The following is a 15,677-nucleotide window of genomic DNA, read 5'->3' as shown; positions in this document are numbered from 1 at the left end:
TTTTCTTTTAGTCCCGAACCGGCTTTGACTTCCAAACAACGGCGAGGGCACCCCAAGTACATAAGCTCTTTATTCGCAATTCACAATATATCCAGCATTAGGTTAAAGCCTTTTAGATTTTATTTTGGAAAATAATATGATTGTAACATCTACCTATATTTTGTAAAATAATAATTTTGTTTAATTTTATTTATAGTATTATTTAACTTAATTATTAATCTCCCGGAATGCTGTAAACATTTATTTATCGTTAACATAAATGACTAGTCGCTCCATGTTTTTTTTTAAATTATTAACAACAAAGTTTTTCCTCCACACTTTTATGTATTGTTCGGTTTTTTCTTTCCTGTCAGTTGTATATTCTATGATTTCAGTGTTGATTGCATATTTTGTAACATATCAAATAATGTTGAATAAATGAAAAGTATTCTTTATTTTTTTTTGTTTTATTTTCGAGGAATAACTATTGGCGGATGTTCATAACATATCATAAATGGTGACTTGAGTATTTAAAGTTTCCGTTGTCTGTAAAATGTATCATCATCATCATTATCCTGCCCTTCTCCCAGTCACCTGGGGCCAGCGCAACATGTTTTCTCCTTCCATACTCTTCTATCATATACCATTTCTTCGCTCACTGCCCTCTTACTCATATCGTCTTTCACGCAATCCATCCATCTCTTCTTAGGTCTACCTCTTCCTCTATATCTTTTCACATTCATAGTTAACATTCTCTTACCAACCTCATTTTCATTTCGTCTCATGACATGTTCATATCATCCCAAACGCGCACTCCTCAGCTTCTCTGTCACAGGTGCCACTTTCAGACTTCCTCTAACATATTCATTCCGTATTCTGTCCATTCTCGTTACTCCACGCATCCATCGCAACATTCGCATCTCTGCTGCAAGACAGTCATCATTAAGAAACCCTCTAATTTATACAAAGAGGATAGACTTCCATCGAACACATGGACCCCTTGATCAATAAATTCATACGTTAATTTTAAATGTAGCGCAAAATTATAACAGTAACTTGACAAATTAGTTTTCAAAGAAAAAAAAAGTCTTTCTCAATCACTCACGCACTCTTTTAGTGTCCGGACAATAGTAATTACAATACCGAGAAAGTCGATCGATATTATACGTTGAGTGTAGAAATGACAACGATACAATAATGACTAAAAACTTAGGTTGGTATAATATGGCGACCACGGTTCGAAGATGTCCTCCAGCCGCGTTGTAAGCTGATTTAATTCAATAAATCAGAAAAATTACATTACATATATTCAGCAGATTTTAATCCTGAATCTAAAATTGTAATCAAGTTCTAGGCGCAAACAAAATATGTCCTTGCTTTTATTCAAATTAATTATCCCGGCAAATGATCGTTTTCGAACGGAAAAAACACAATTTATCGTTTTATTATAGTTGGGAAAGTTCAGGTTTTGCTACCCATGTAAATAAGTTACACTAATGTATTTGACAAGAGCTCTTACTCTCCTTTTAAAAAACCTTTGCCAAGCGTAAAAATCCTCTGAAGCGCGCGAAACTTTTTCGTCTGCAATTGATGCGTGGGCCGCCATGTTAGATACCGGCTGCGACTGAGCGAGATAGCATGAGTTTCTGTTTTTGTTCACTTCAAGTCTTAACGTAACACAGTAGTCTTTATTAAAACTGTGTTAGCTCGCATATTTAGTCGGCGCTTATCTTTGACGACGAATTTTGTTATAGAAATGGTGGACCTGTCTTCAAATTCAAACTTACGATACTGTTACTAGTCACATTGTAATATTTTCCTCGTCGAATCCGTCGCTTGCGACAAAGGGCTCGATAAGTAAATGAACCCATAGACACAGTTCACTGAGTTTCTCGCCGGATCTTCTTAGTGGGTCGCGTTTCCGATGCGGTGGTAGATTATGCGAAGCACGGTTCTTGCTAGGGCCAGTGTTAGCAACACTTCCGGTTTGACCCCGAGAGCTCATTTACACGCTAGGGTAAAGCTGAAATAGCCTCTCAAGGCGGTCAGCATAGGTAGGAAAAAAAATGTAATATTTCAAATTAAAATAATTATCTTAATTATTTTCAGAAACTTTGAACAAGTCGATCCGCTCTCCTTACAAGCGAATAACGGTCTTAAGATCACGCGTCATTCGAAATTAATACTACTTGTTTATTTATCAACGTTTGATGTTTGTTTTATACGAAATTATCGAATAAAGTTGTTATGAAGAATGAAGTTTTTCTTCGACGACGATTAGCATCGTTCATTCATCGTTGCCGAAGTAACTAGGCATGTATGACTGTTTGGCTTGTAGTATTCCCGCTGATGTCTATTTGCTCCGATAACTGCTTAACGTCGGAAAGGCTGTGAGCTCGTCTGCCCATGCGAAAACTATTGAAATGTGAATCTATACTAATATTATAAATCTGAAAAGTTTGTTTGTTTGAACGCGCTAATCTCAGGAACTACTTACTGGTCCGATTTAAAAAATTCTTTCAGTGTTAGATAGCCCATTTATTGAGGAAGGCCAGGCCTGGGCAAATGGCGGCCCGCGGTAGAACTTTGTCTGGCCCGGGAAGCATTATATATATTATTATAAAAAACATAAATATTAGTTTTTGTCTAACATAAATTAGTGCATAATTTTTTTTATATAATTTAATAAGCAATACTTATACACATTATCAGGGCCGGTAGGAGCCAAATTTTTCTCCCGGACAACCGCTCTTTTCAACGCCTCCTATTCAAAAATATAGTTATGATAATTGAACAATTACAGTATGTAAAAATTATACTTAAAATTAGAAAAAAAAACTGGCCCGAGGTCAAATTTTCATCTGCAATGTGGCCCAACTATCAAAATATTTTCCCACCCCTGCTATAGGCTATATCACATCACGGCAAGACCGATACAAGTGGAGCACCAATAAAGAATGTTTCAAAATATTTTCACTTTCTACGTAAATGAAGTGGGGGGTAAAATTTAGCGTTATGCCAAAGTAACTATTCCACGCGGACGGAGTCGCGGGAAAAAGCTAGTTAAAATTCATACAAGAACAAATCCTCGATTAAAACATTTCTCACTTTAAAACAATTTTATTGTAAATATTTAAAAATCTTAGAAAATATATTATTGTACATAATACTTTACAAAATGCATTTTTCGAATGTAATGGCACCGCAGGTAACTGTGTAATTGACAGAAAAAATACTAAAAACTTTTTTTTTTCACTTTGTATACTCTCTTATTATTAATGAGAATACATTTTATTAATTACTTAAACAACAAAATTACATTCTATTCTTTTAATTTATTGTACAAATATATTTTTAAATATATATTTTATCTTACCTTGGTGTAAATATACTAATCCTATTTATAAACTCTTATATTAAGGCACTTCGGTTTGTTTACATATTCAAATAATGTTTGATTCTAAAACACATGGGAGACAATCTCTATTTTTACTGAGATAATTTTGTATGAATTCGGAATGTTTACCCTAGGTTTTGTAAAATTTTGTTTTCCAAATGTAAAGTTAATTTATTTAAAATTCATACAAAATACCAGATATACGGAATACTTCGACTAATAGTCGTTAATATACAAAAAATATATATACCACGGACTACGACGAGTGGGTCTCTGAGATCTTAGTCGCATTCCGAATCAAATGTCAATTCCTCCGATAAGTACGGTATATCAGTAGTAACTAGTAGTTTTCTTTTTCCAACTGAAAAGGCAAAGGTGTCATACCATACAGCCTAATATTTTTAATGAAATGAGATGATATGGGATGAAATATAATCTCAGTAAAATGGTGGTCATTTACTGTGACTTTTTTAGTGGACTTTTAGAGGATCTCGAGAAGTTACGTCAAGCGGATTTGTTCAGTTTCCCACATTTGTGCACTTTTAGTTACTAAGCAGTTAATAAACCACCATTATTACTCATTTAACCCTGAAGAAAAACTAAATTGACAAAATAAAATAAATCACACAGTTTCACTTCTCGAGTTCCCGTCAAAAAGTCTTCTTAATGATTCGAGTTTCAAAATCCCTCCTTGGCGAGATTGGCACAATATCAAGTTTCGCATCTGTCACCGAGAGCCAGAAGTTATTTGAGTGGTGGTCTCTCAATTTTACAGAAGAAACGTTAACAATATAAAATATCGTAATTATATACGTTTTAAACAATCTATAGTTCAGATATGACAACATATCCATCCGTTTTGTTCCATTATTTTCCACTAACAATTTATGCTCTATATATTGACGTGTGTCAAATCTGACAGCTGTCATTACGTGAGGCTGTCGTCGCCGTGCTTCTCCGCGCCGGCCACGAAGCAGGGCCGGTTCACGTTGCGTCTCTTCCTCAGCGTTCCGAGGATGGCCAGCATTTCCTTGACAGCTTCTGGCTGGTCGTCTTTGGGTTTTCGCTCGAGGAAGTTCTGGTCGGTTGACTTTAATTGGAATTTCCCTCCTTTGATTTGGTCCACTATAGCGTCGATTGCGCCACCTGGCGGAGAAGGTACATGGATTAATTATTTCTGAAACATCATTGTGTCGTATATTATGTATGTCGGAGACGGTCATTAGTTTGGTAGCTAAACTAAACGCAGCACGATACCCGAGAGATGGCAGCACGATCGCGGCATCGTCGGAACTCGGCTAACTGCGTGCTACGACAGAGCCTAACCATGGAGGCGCGTAGACGCCATCACACTTACCAATCAGCCTTCTTGAAGAGCGGCGCCTCTGTGCTAAGAACTGTCATTCGTTTTTATTTGCTAACGTCAAGAAAAGATTACTTAATTGTTCTAAGAAAACAAACGTGATTGGTGTACTCCATTTTTATCTTAGTTCGAACACCTTATTCGTCCGTACGATGTCTGACGATGTTGATAATAATTGTGGTTTCTCCATCATGTAACATATACATCATTTGGGCGGTGGAAGACTGTAATATAATTTTTTAATTGATAAACAAAAAAGTGAAGCCATCTCTCACCATTGTTCTGCTTGCTTCTCTTCAGAGTTCCCTGTTTGTTTGACAGCATTTTGGCCATGTCTTCAGTCGGCCCTGCGTTGAACACTGCCGGGGGCGGTGGAGGGGGAGGGGGGGGAGGCGGCGGCGGGGGGAGCTGTGTCGGCGGGGCGGGGGGAGCGGAGGGCGCGACCGGCGAGGGGGCACGTTCAGCCACTTCTGGAACAGCGGGCGGCGAGGGGGGACGCGCAGATACTGCTGAACCTGTCGATCATTTCTACGATTACTATAGCTCCGGACCTAGCACTGTAGGGTACCACCAGGATAATAGGTCCTTTTGTGAGTCCCTTGTGACCTTTTGTGAGGTAACCACTTAACACCAGATGGTAGTTAGACTGCTATAGTCTTGGGTATCCTGATATTTTTTTCTTAGGAAATTCTTGACTAAATTAGTAAAAAAATTATAGAATTTCTCTTATGTGATGCGTAATAATAGTACAGAGGTCTGAGTTGTCCGTATACGGATTTTTATACTAACAGTGACAATGTGCACCCTGTTACTTAGATGGCGTTGGTTCTACGTTGACGCGCGCGACCGGCTGCGGGAGTAGGACTGACCTGAGGGCTCGGTGACTTCCGCGACTTCTTGTCTCATCTCTACAACTTCGGCCACTTCTTTGACTTCTTGAAGTTCTCTTGTTTCCCTCTGCACGTCCCTCCTGTCTCCGCCCGCGTTCTCGAAGTAGTTGATCCGCGACATGAGGGTCGAGCGCCGCCCCCCCCTGCGCTCCAGCTCCGACAGCTTCCGCTCCGCCTCCGCCAGCTGCCACACAGCGACTTCATTACAGAGGATGTGGTGGGTAGCCATCATCATACAACGCAATGTATACTCCGCGCGCGAGCTCCGAGGATTCGGGGGCTGAGGAAGCGGGCGGGCGTGCACCGCGCCCGACCGTCGCTTCATACCCCGCACTCTCCCAGTACTAGTGTTGACATTAACGTGAGAGTACGTTTACCGACACGTTGTTTTTAATTTTGCGATAGCAGTGTTAATTACATACAATACATAGTCTTACACTTATAAGTCTTTTTGTTTGCACAAATATATATTTAATTTGATGAAAAAGGAATGGCGAGCACTAGCATAATAAACATGTCTTAGCATTAGAGGAATATTTCTGGCAAAAGAATGGCTTAATGGAGGATGTTGTCGAATCATTTATTATTGAAGTATGTGAGGAGAGTACATAAAATTCTTCAACTACTGATTAATCTGCTTGCGAGAGTAATTAATAAGATTTCACGTTCATTTTGTTCAATAAGAATCAGTTCATTAAATGAAATTCATACGTGATCAATTGTTTTATTTATTTATTTCAAGTACATAATACCCTTTTAAAACTATTTTATAATTTACACTCGCACGGAGGCTTGAGATGTGTTAGTATCGATAGCGCAATATCGACTAATTACAACACTAGCTCAATACGTCAACATTCCTTAAAAATCCTCGGAGCTCGCGCGCGAACAGTAACTATACTGAGATCTTAGAACTTATATCTCGAGGTGAGTGGCGCATTTAGGTTGTAGATGTCTATGGGCTCCAGTAACCACTTAACACCAGGTGGGCTGTGAGCTCGTCCATCATCAAAGAAATTAAAAAAAAAAAAATTGACAGATGCTTGAATCTTTGAAAAAAAAAAAAAAACAAACACTACGACCGTCGGTCTACCGAGCAATATCACCCGCTCGGTGGAAGATCTTCCCTTTGTCGTTTAAGCCTCCCCAAAAGGATATACTCATACGGAGGACATACATTGTAACTATACTTGAGACCTTAGAGCTTATATTTCAAGTTGGGTGGCAAATTTACGTTGTAGATGTCTACGGACTCGAGTAACCACTTAACATTAAGTGGGCTGTGAGCTCGTCCACCCAACTAAGCAATAAAAACTCAAGCACAAAATAATTTGGTGATCGAAGTTCGATTCCGTAACGCTTGAGCGGAATTAAGTCCCGATCGCAGCTTCGAAAAGATTCATAAGTTCGTATCTCCACAGCACCTTATCGCGTCAATTATGATGCTCGTAACTGGGAACTTCTTTCGGAGACACTGCTCAGCGACAAGTACGATGAGATCCCAGTACTGGGCAGAGTGCAACTGATATCGGACGCCTTCGCTCTGGCGGCCACCAACAGACTCAACTATTCCACTACACTGATGTGAGTATGTAGGCAGGTATTCGAGAAGTCTGGCAAAGAACCAGAGTCTGGTCGGGCCAACAATGCTTTCAGGGATACTTTACTGGTGGTAGGACCTTTGGTGAGTCCGTATGGGTAGGTACCACCACCACCCCTATTTCTGCCGTGAAGCAGTAATTCGTTTCGGTTTGAAGGGTAGGGCAGCCGTTGTAACTATACCGAGACCTTAGAACTTATTTCTCAAGATGAGTGGCGGCATTTACGTTGTAGATGTCTATGGGCTCCAGTATGTGAGCTCGTCCACCTATCTAAGCAATAAATATATATAAAAAAAAAAATAACGAGTCATGGCTGCGTCTAACTTTCAACTTTATTGATATATTGTTTAACATTCGCAGTCTTGCAAGCTACCTCCAGAGAGAGAGGGAGTACCTGCCTCTGTCGACAGCGCTGAGAGGGTTGGCCAAGATTGAGAACCTCTTGAAGCGCAGCGGAGACTACAGCGCCTTCCAGAGCTACATCAGGCATCTGGTGCAGAACTCGTATCGAAGGGCTGGAGGCCTCTCCGTCAAGCGTATCGTTAATGGCGACGATCTGAACAGCGTAAAACTGCAGGTGAGTGATGTCGGTGAACTGATCTGAACTGCTGATTTCGTATAGGATATTTTTCGGCGGCTTTTAGTGGAAGTGTGTACCTAAGTTTCGTTTTGTATTTTCATGTTTTGGTGTATTTTGCGCGCTTTAAGCTGTTTGGTAGTAGCTTTCTTTAATTGTTGATACTTGTGGAAAGGTTTCTTATTTAGTACAATCAAGTAACGACAAGTTTCCATAGATTACAGAGTCATTAAATATTTCTCAAGTCGCAGAGGAGCACGGCTGGGTTTGACTTGTCTATTATATTTAAGAAAACTTAATGGTAGGCAGCGGCTTGGCTCCGTCCCTGGCATTGCTGATGTCCATGGGCGACAGTAACCACTCACAATTAGGTGGGCTGTATGTTGTCTTCTATCTTTTTCTGCTCCGACCACTGGATCGTCTTCCATCCACTTTACCCGTCACTATGAGTCTCTCCAGGTTATATGGCTTATATGTACTACACTAGAAAATAACGTTGTTCATAAATTGTAAGAAGAGCTTTTTAGTTTAAAGCTACCGATTCCAGGTGTTGACCAGCGGCTGGGCCTGTCGCGCGCTGATACCGGGCTGCGAGGAAAACGCCATGGAGCTGTTCCAAATGTGGATGAACACTTCCAATCCGGATGAAAATAATCCGCAAGTTTTCTTTATTTTTTCATCTAAGGACACGATCGATGGGGATCACAAGTCGATGTCTCAATTTAAAACGACCCGCGCGGGGATGAAGTATTTGCATCGGACCGTTGTATTGTAACAATTCTGATTTATTTTGAAAAGGTGACAATAAATTCAAAAACTCTGTTTACCTTGCTTCCATGGTTCCACCTAGTTGTTTAACGGCTACAGGAGCCCGTAGACTTGAGACATGTTCTAAGGTTACATTATTTATAGCTACAACGGCTGCTCCACCCTTCAAACCGAAACTCATTACTGCTTCACGGCAGAAATAGGCAGAGTGGCGGTACCTACCCGCGCGGACTCACAAGACGTCCTACCACCAGTATTGAGTTAAAAGAGAATTCAGTTTTAGGCCACGACAATGTAGTTGTTCTATATGCTTAGTGCGAGTTTTTTAACATCCACAATAGCGAAAAGTTAACTCGAATATGTATGAAGTTGTGGAACGTTTGCCTACGTTTGTCATTAGGGGCGCTGTTCCCACTCCATACAAATTAGAGTTAACTTTTACGCTATCGGGAACGTTATAAAACTCGCACTAAGCACGCAGATGCCGTGTGGGCTCGTGTGGGCTAGTGCGAGCCGGTGTGAGCGTGGTGTGCGTGCAGGATCCCGCTGGACCTGCGGCGCACGGTGTGGTGCGCGGGCGCGGCGCGCGGCGGCGAGCGCGAGTGGCGCTTCCTCACGCTGCGGCTGCAGGCCGCGCGCGTTGCCGCCGCCCGCGACGCCATGCTCGCCGCCATGGCCTGCACCAGGCAGGTCTGGCTGCTCAACCAGTAAGTACAACTCACTCATCAGCATAACCTCCTACACTAAACTAATCCCCCGATCCTGGAGACTGACTGGTAAACAGTCGACGTCGCCCAAAACACGTCATTACGGATCCTCCCGATCCATTAACGGTGCTTTTAGGTACCACAAGTGCCGGTCACCGTCCTCGTCGCTTGCGACGAAGGGTTCGACGAGCAAATTAACCCATAGACACAGCCCACTGAGTTTCTCACCGGATCTTATAGTGGGTCGCGTTTCCGATCCGGTAGTAGATTCTGCGAAGCATGGCTCTTGCTAGGGTCAGTGTTACCATCACTCCAGTTTAAGCCCTATGAGCTCACCTCACGTCAAGAAGAACCGCGGTATCATTTCAGTTTTGTAACGTGACGTTAAAACGCAGCGCTCTGAGCGTCGACACCAGCCGAATGAAAATCTATTTGCTGACCACCGCCCTGTCGTAACAGCACATGCGTAAATGTTTTCATTTCAGGTTCCTCGAATGGGCGGTGTCGGAGAACTCCCCGGTGCGCAAGCAGGACGCGGCCGCCGTGGTCGGTAACGTGGCCCGCACGCCGGTCGGCTACTACGTCGCGCGGGAGTTCTTCTACAACCGAATCGACGATCTGTTTAAGACGTAAGTTATTGACTGAACTCCCGACCAGCGGTCGCGAACTCGGCAACCGCTGACGTCATACAATAAATTTACAAACAGACTGGAATGTTGTCATGAAAATTATTATTAACAAGCTTTTGCCCGCGACTCCGTCCGCCTTGCTGTATTAGCTTCCTCATTGGTCGAATAGTAGATGTTGTAATGCGATTGACATTCCGATCTTACGTCTGAAGTGATCTGCGTTGTGATGTTGTTTGTGGGCATCGACCTTCTTCACACATGATGGCTTTGAGCTGGTCTTTTTTTTTATTGCTTAAATGGGTGGACGAGCTCACAGCTCACCTGGTGTTATGTGGTTACTGGAGCCCATAGACATCACGTAAGTGCGCCACCCACCTTCAGATATGAGTTCTAAGGTCTCAAGTATAGTTACAACGGCTGCCCCACCCTTCAAACCGAAACGCATTACTGCTTCACGGAAGAAATAGGCGGGGCGGTGGTACCCACCCACCCGCGCGGACTCACAAGAGGTCCTACCACCACTAAAGTGGTCTGTGTTTATTGAGTGTTTCCACCTGTCATCTGCATTCCAGCATTAGAGCTCGCGTTTATGAGGTGGAATCTCTTCGTTACGTTTTCAGCGGTCTCACTCTGGGGTGTGCTCTCTTGCCTTATTGAACCAAGCGGAATGGATCGAGTGCCACTCACCACCAGGCCGGCGGTACCTCCCCGCCGATGATCTAACGCGAATAATTTTCATTCCACAGTTTCAACGGTCAGAGCCGCCGTTTCGGCTATATCATCAAGACTCTGCTGGACCAGTTCACGACTCAGAGAGAATTGGACGAGGTTTGTCGCATTTTACTGTTTTGTTATAAGTTCATTGACATTAATAATGACGTTAAATCATGACAAATCACGAAACAACTTTAGAACGAAAGTCTTAGATTAATATTATTTTCGAACGCTACTTAAACACGGGTGTGAACTTTGAAGCTAGTTGAAAAATCTTTAAAGTTTCAAAATCGATTTTTTTTGTAACTTTTCAATGTTTTTCTTATTGAAAGCATTTTACTGTTCAGAAATTAAATTTAAATTTTTATTTCTCTCTAATTTTTTTTCAGTTTCTCATTTTCCACGACAAGAACCCTAAATATTTCGAGGAGACGAAGCTGGCCGTCGTTCAGGCGATTGAGAAAGCCAAAGTGAACATCGACTGGGTCGACCAAAACAAAGATTTAGTTGTACGGGAAATGCGGAAAGCGGTTATGTACATGAATAACAATACTCAGTAAACTATCAGTATATTATTTTGTTTTTTTTTATTCACGCGATTCGTGTAAATAAAACGGGATTTCGCGCCAAAAACTTTATTACAATTTTATAGTCTGTAGGTTTGGTACATAGATTATACACTAATGTTGGCTCTAGACAAAGACATCGCGGCGGTACGGTCGGAACGTTGCCATTTGAAAATGTAAACTGTATTTTAATTTTTGTGAACGAACGTTCCGTTTTATTGAAAACAATTGCCTAAAGTAAAATCGTAGTACTTATTTATTTTATTGAGAGCTTAAAACAGACAATCCCTAAACGTAGTCAGGGTTGAGTGTGTACAAAAATGTGCGAATTGATGAGAAGGATCCTAGAGTTGATCACTGCGTGAGCAATTAATCTCTGAGGAGAGTCTTACATAGACAATAAAGCATAGTACTAGAGGTTCACTGCGCCTTAATTTGAAATAGTGATGTGACGAAAACAAAATTGGGAGCATTTGGTGTAAGCATGCAAACGAAAAGAGATTGTTGTGGAATAATAATATCACGGATTACATTACTATTCACGTCTCAATAGTTGATTGATTCCTGATCGATTTGACTTTACAATGACATTTCTCATTTCGATTGCATTCTTTTTGTAGTGTAGATAATTATTATTTAGTGCGTTGTTGTAGAGCGATGTGATTATTTTTTTTAAACGATTTTTTTTTAATATTGCTTTGACTAAAGTGAAAATTGTGATAGTAAATACAAAATACTAAATTTCCTTTTTTAATTGCTATCAAAAAAAAGTCTAAGGTTTATCATGTCTGTGTGTAATGGTTAGGATTTGTTTTATTTAATAATTGATAACAATTAATTTTGTGTAGATGAGTGAATAATGTGAATTGTTTTAATATTTATGAAATTATAATTTTAAAAAAAAATAGCAAACATTACGAAACAGTAAAAATCGCAATTTTCACTTTAAAACATTTGTAGATGTAGTTTTGTGTGAAATAGAAAATGTAGTACCGAATCCAATAGAAATTGCTTTTAAATATTTTTTTTGTGATGTTTAATTTTTTTTCAAGAGGGTTATTAAGTCCTTACTATGTTCAATAACTTAAGTTGAGTCGAATACGTGTGTCCATAATTTGAGACAAGTTATCCGAAAACTAAAACTTGTCATACATTTCTAATCATGAACTTTTCTTAAATGCTAATACCGCGATTTCATATTGTCAACATTGCGTTTTAAGTGGTAATCTTATCTTATTTGGACTGGGCAACTCCACACCTTGACTCTTGGGGATCTTATGTGTAATTACCATTTCTTCGTATCTTAAGTATAATGTTATTTTATGTAGTTTAATTTAATTGTAGTTTTAATTAGTGAGAGACGCTTTTAAAACCGAATTAGTACTTAAATTTCCATATACCGTGCACAAATTAGATTGTATTTTTTTGCTATGAATATGTGAGTAATTTAAATGCTTAAAAATAGCTTCTTAAGCTACACGTTTTATGGTATTCACGAATCCTTAAGAACTAAATTATTATGTGGCATCAGAACTCATGTTGTGTTACACTTTTTCAAAGAAAAAATTTAGTTACTTGAGAAGTGTATATGAGTGATGAAGAATTTGTATGGAGTTGGAATAATTTCCCTTCGTTTGCCGCTAGGGCGCTGTTCCAACTCCATACAAATTTGAGTTAACTTTTACGCGATCGAGAATGTTAGAAAAACTCGAACTAAGCACACGGGTTACTCGAAATTGGCTATAATGTCAAATGCAATGATGAAAAAAATAAAGGATAAAGTTACGTTTTGTTAACAATGCAATAAAATTGTCAGTAGCATGACTGATCACTACTGATAGATGGTTACGCAAACAACTTACACTGGATACAATAATTAATGATAAGTCAAACTTATTAGAGAACTGGCACAGATTATTTACTTCAATTTTGACATACGTCAATAGTTCGTGTTTGACAGCGCGGTTGTGCGATTCAACTTTTTTTTTCATTTTTCTTTTAGTCCCGAACCGGCTTTGACTTCCAAACAACGGCGAGGGCACCCCAAGTACATAAGCTCTTTATTCGCAATTCACAATATATCCAGCATTAGGTTAAAGCCTTTTAGATTTTATTTTGGAAAATAATATGATTGTAACATCTACCTATATTTTGTAAAATAATAATTTTGTTTAATTTTATTTATAGTATTATTTAACTTAATTATTAATCTCCCGGAATGCTGTAAACATTTATTTATCGTTAACATAAATGACTAGTCGCTCCATGTTTTTTTTTAAATTATTAACAACAAAGTTTTTCCTCCACACTTTTATGTATTGTTCGGTTTTTTCTTTCCTGTCAGTTGTATATTCTATGATTTCAGTGTTGATTGCATATTTTGTAACATATCAAATAATGTTGAATAAATGAAAAGTATTCTTTATTTTTTTTTGTTTTATTTTCGAGGAATAACTATTGGCGGATGTTCATAACATATCATAAATGGTGACTTGAGTATTTAAAGTTTCCGTTGTCTGTAAAATGTATCATCATCATCATTATCCTGCCCTTCTCCCAGTCACCTGGGGCCAGCGCAACATGTTTTCTCCTTCCATACTCTTCTATCATATACCATTTCTTCGCTCACTGCCCTCTTACTCATATCGTCTTTCACGCAATCCATCCATCTCTTCTTAGGTCTACCTCTTCCTCTATATCTTTTCACATTCATAGTTAACATTCTCTTACCAACCTCATTTTCATTTCGTCTCATGACATGTTCATATCATCCCAAACGCGCACTCCTCAGCTTCTCTGTCACAGGTGCCACTTTCAGACTTCCTCTAACATATTCATTCCGTATTCTGTCCATTCTCGTTACTCCACGCATCCATCGCAACATTCGCATCTCTGCTGCAAGACAGTCATCATTAAGAAACCCTCTAATTTATACAAAGAGGATAGACTTCCATCGAACACATGGACCCCTTGATCAATAAATTCATACGTTAATTTTAAATGTAGCGCAAAATTATAACAGTAACTTGACAAATTAGTTTTCAAAGAAAAAAAAAGTCTTTCTCAATCACTCACGCACTCTTTTAGTGTCCGGACAATAGTAATTACAATACCGAGAAAGTCGATCGATATTATACGTTGAGTGTAGAAATGACAACGATACAATAATGACTAAAAACTTAGGTTGGTATAATATGGCGACCACGGTTCGAAGATGTCCTCCAGCCGCGTTGTAAGCTGATTTAATTCAATAAATCAGAAAAATTACATTACATATATTCAGCAGATTTTAATCCTGAATCTAAAATTGTAATCAAGTTCTAGGCGCAAACAAAATATGTCCTTGCTTTTATTCAAATTAATTATCCCGGCAAATGATCGTTTTCGAACGGAAAAAACACAATTTATCGTTTTATTATAGTTGGGAAAGTTCAGGTTTTGCTACCCATGTAAATAAGTTACACTAATGTATTTGACAAGAGCTCTTACTCTCCTTTTAAAAAACCTTTGCCAAGCGTAAAAATCCTCTGAAGCGCGCGAAACTTTTTCGTCTGCAATTGATGCGTGGGCCGCCATGTTAGATACCGGCTGCGACTGAGCGAGATAGCATGAGTTTCTGTTTTTGTTCACTTCAAGTCTTAACGTAACACAGTAGTCTTTATTAAAACTGTGTTAGCTCGCATATTTAGTCGGCGCTTATCTTTGACGACGAATTTTGTTATAGAAATGGTGGACCTGTCTTCAAATTCAAACTTACGATACTGTTACTAGTCACATTGTAATATTTTCCTCGTCGAATCCGTCGCTTGCGACAAAGGGCTCGATAAGTAAATGAACCCATAGACACAGTTCACTGAGTTTCTCGCCGGATCTTCTTAGTGGGTCGCGTTTCCGATGCGGTGGTAGATTATGCGAAGCACGGTTCTTGCTAGGGCCAGTGTTAGCAACACTTCCGGTTTGACCCCGAGAGCTCATTTACACGCTAGGGTAAAGCTGAAATAGCCTCTCAAGGCGGTCAGCATAGGTAGGAAAAAAAATGTAATATTTCAAATTAAAATAATTATCTTAATTATTTTCAGAAACTTTGAACAAGTCGATCCGCTCTCCTTACAAGCGAATAACGGTCTTAAGATCACGCGTCATTCGAAATTAATACTACTTGTTTATTTATCAACGTTTGATGTTTGTTTTATACGAAATTATCGAATAAAGTTGTTATGAAGAATGAAGTTTTTCTTCGACGACGATTAGCATCGTTCATTCATCGTTGCCGAAGTAACTAGGCATGTATGACTGTTTGGCTTGTAGTATTCCCGCTGATGTCTATTTGCTCCGATAACTGCTTAACGTCGGAAAGGCTGTGAGCTCGTCTGCCCATGCGAAAACTATTGAAATGTGAATCTATACTAATATTATAAATCTGAAAAGTTTGTTTGTTTGAACGCGCTAATCTCAGGAACTACTTACTGGTCCGATTTAAAAAATT

At 39.5% G+C, this 15,677-nt stretch overlaps 2 protein-coding genes across 5 annotated transcripts; one reads left to right on the top strand and one right to left on the bottom strand.

Annotated features, from left to right (window-relative positions):
* Positions 1-3,079: 3,079 nt before the first annotated feature.
* LOC134201467 (actin nucleation-promoting factor WASL-like) lies at positions 3,080-6,864 on the bottom strand. Its single transcript, XM_062676267.1, has 3 exons — positions 5,609-6,864; positions 5,015-5,254; positions 3,080-4,522 (listed from the first exon to the last, which is right to left on the bottom strand). The coding sequence occupies exons 1-3, from the start codon at positions 5,952-5,954 to the stop codon at positions 4,305-4,307; spliced, it is 804 nt and encodes a 267-aa protein (XP_062532251.1). The 5' UTR covers positions 5,955-6,864; the 3' UTR covers positions 3,080-4,304.
* A 167-nt stretch (positions 6,865-7,031) lies between these two features.
* On the top strand, positions 7,032-15,416 carry LOC119630649 (aminopeptidase N). Of its 4 annotated transcripts, none has more exons than XM_062676269.1 (8): positions 7,032-7,213; positions 7,591-7,807; positions 8,355-8,464; positions 9,115-9,282; positions 9,768-9,911; positions 10,658-10,739; positions 11,015-11,160; positions 15,271-15,416. In XM_062676269.1, the coding sequence occupies exons 3-8, from the start codon at positions 8,412-8,414 to the stop codon at positions 15,410-15,412; spliced, it is 735 nt and encodes a 244-aa protein (XP_062532253.1). In that variant the 5' UTR covers positions 7,032-7,213; positions 7,591-7,807; positions 8,355-8,411; the 3' UTR covers positions 15,413-15,416. The 4 variants fall into 4 exon arrangements, with proteins under 4 accessions (XP_062532253.1, XP_062532252.1, XP_037876671.1 ...); XM_062676268.1 differs by having other exon boundaries at positions 11,015-11,181; XM_038020743.2 differs by lacking the exon at positions 15,271-15,416 and adding an exon at positions 13,194-13,616.
* The last annotated feature ends 261 nt before the right edge of the window (positions 15,417-15,677 follow it).

This window comes from Bombyx mori, chromosome 26 (assembly GCF_030269925.1).
Source record: "Bombyx mori chromosome 26, ASM3026992v2".
NCBI classification, from domain to species: domain Eukaryota; kingdom Metazoa; phylum Arthropoda; class Insecta; order Lepidoptera; family Bombycidae; genus Bombyx; species Bombyx mori.
Note: the sequence above shows the minus strand (reverse complement) of the source record. Positions and strands in the feature narration are given on the sequence as shown.

Excerpts from the sequence above, each read along its gene's own strand:
- LOC119630649 (XM_062676268.1), top strand. The coding sequence starts at position 8,412 with ATGGAGCTGTTCCAAATGTGGATGAACACTTCCAATCCGGATGAAAAT. Across the intron at positions 8,465-9,114 it reads AATCCGGATGAAAATAATCC|GATCCCGCTGGACCTGCGGC; the intron begins GCAAGTTTTCTT and ends GTGTGCGTGCAG. Across the intron at positions 9,283-9,767 it reads CAGGTCTGGCTGCTCAACCA|GTTCCTCGAATGGGCGGTGT; the intron begins GTAAGTACAACT and ends TTTTCATTTCAG.
- LOC134201467 (XM_062676267.1), bottom strand. The coding sequence starts at position 5,954 with ATGAAGCGACGGTCGGGCGCGGTGCACGCCCGCCCGCTTCCTCAGCCC. Across the intron at positions 5,255-5,608 it reads GGAAGTCACCGAGCCCTCAG|GTTCAGCAGTATCTGCGCGT; the intron begins GTCAGTCCTACT and ends AATGATCGACAG. Across the intron at positions 4,523-5,014 it reads GAGAAGCAAGCAGAACAATG|GTGGCGCAATCGACGCTATA; the intron begins GTGAGAGATGGC and ends CTTCTCCGCCAG.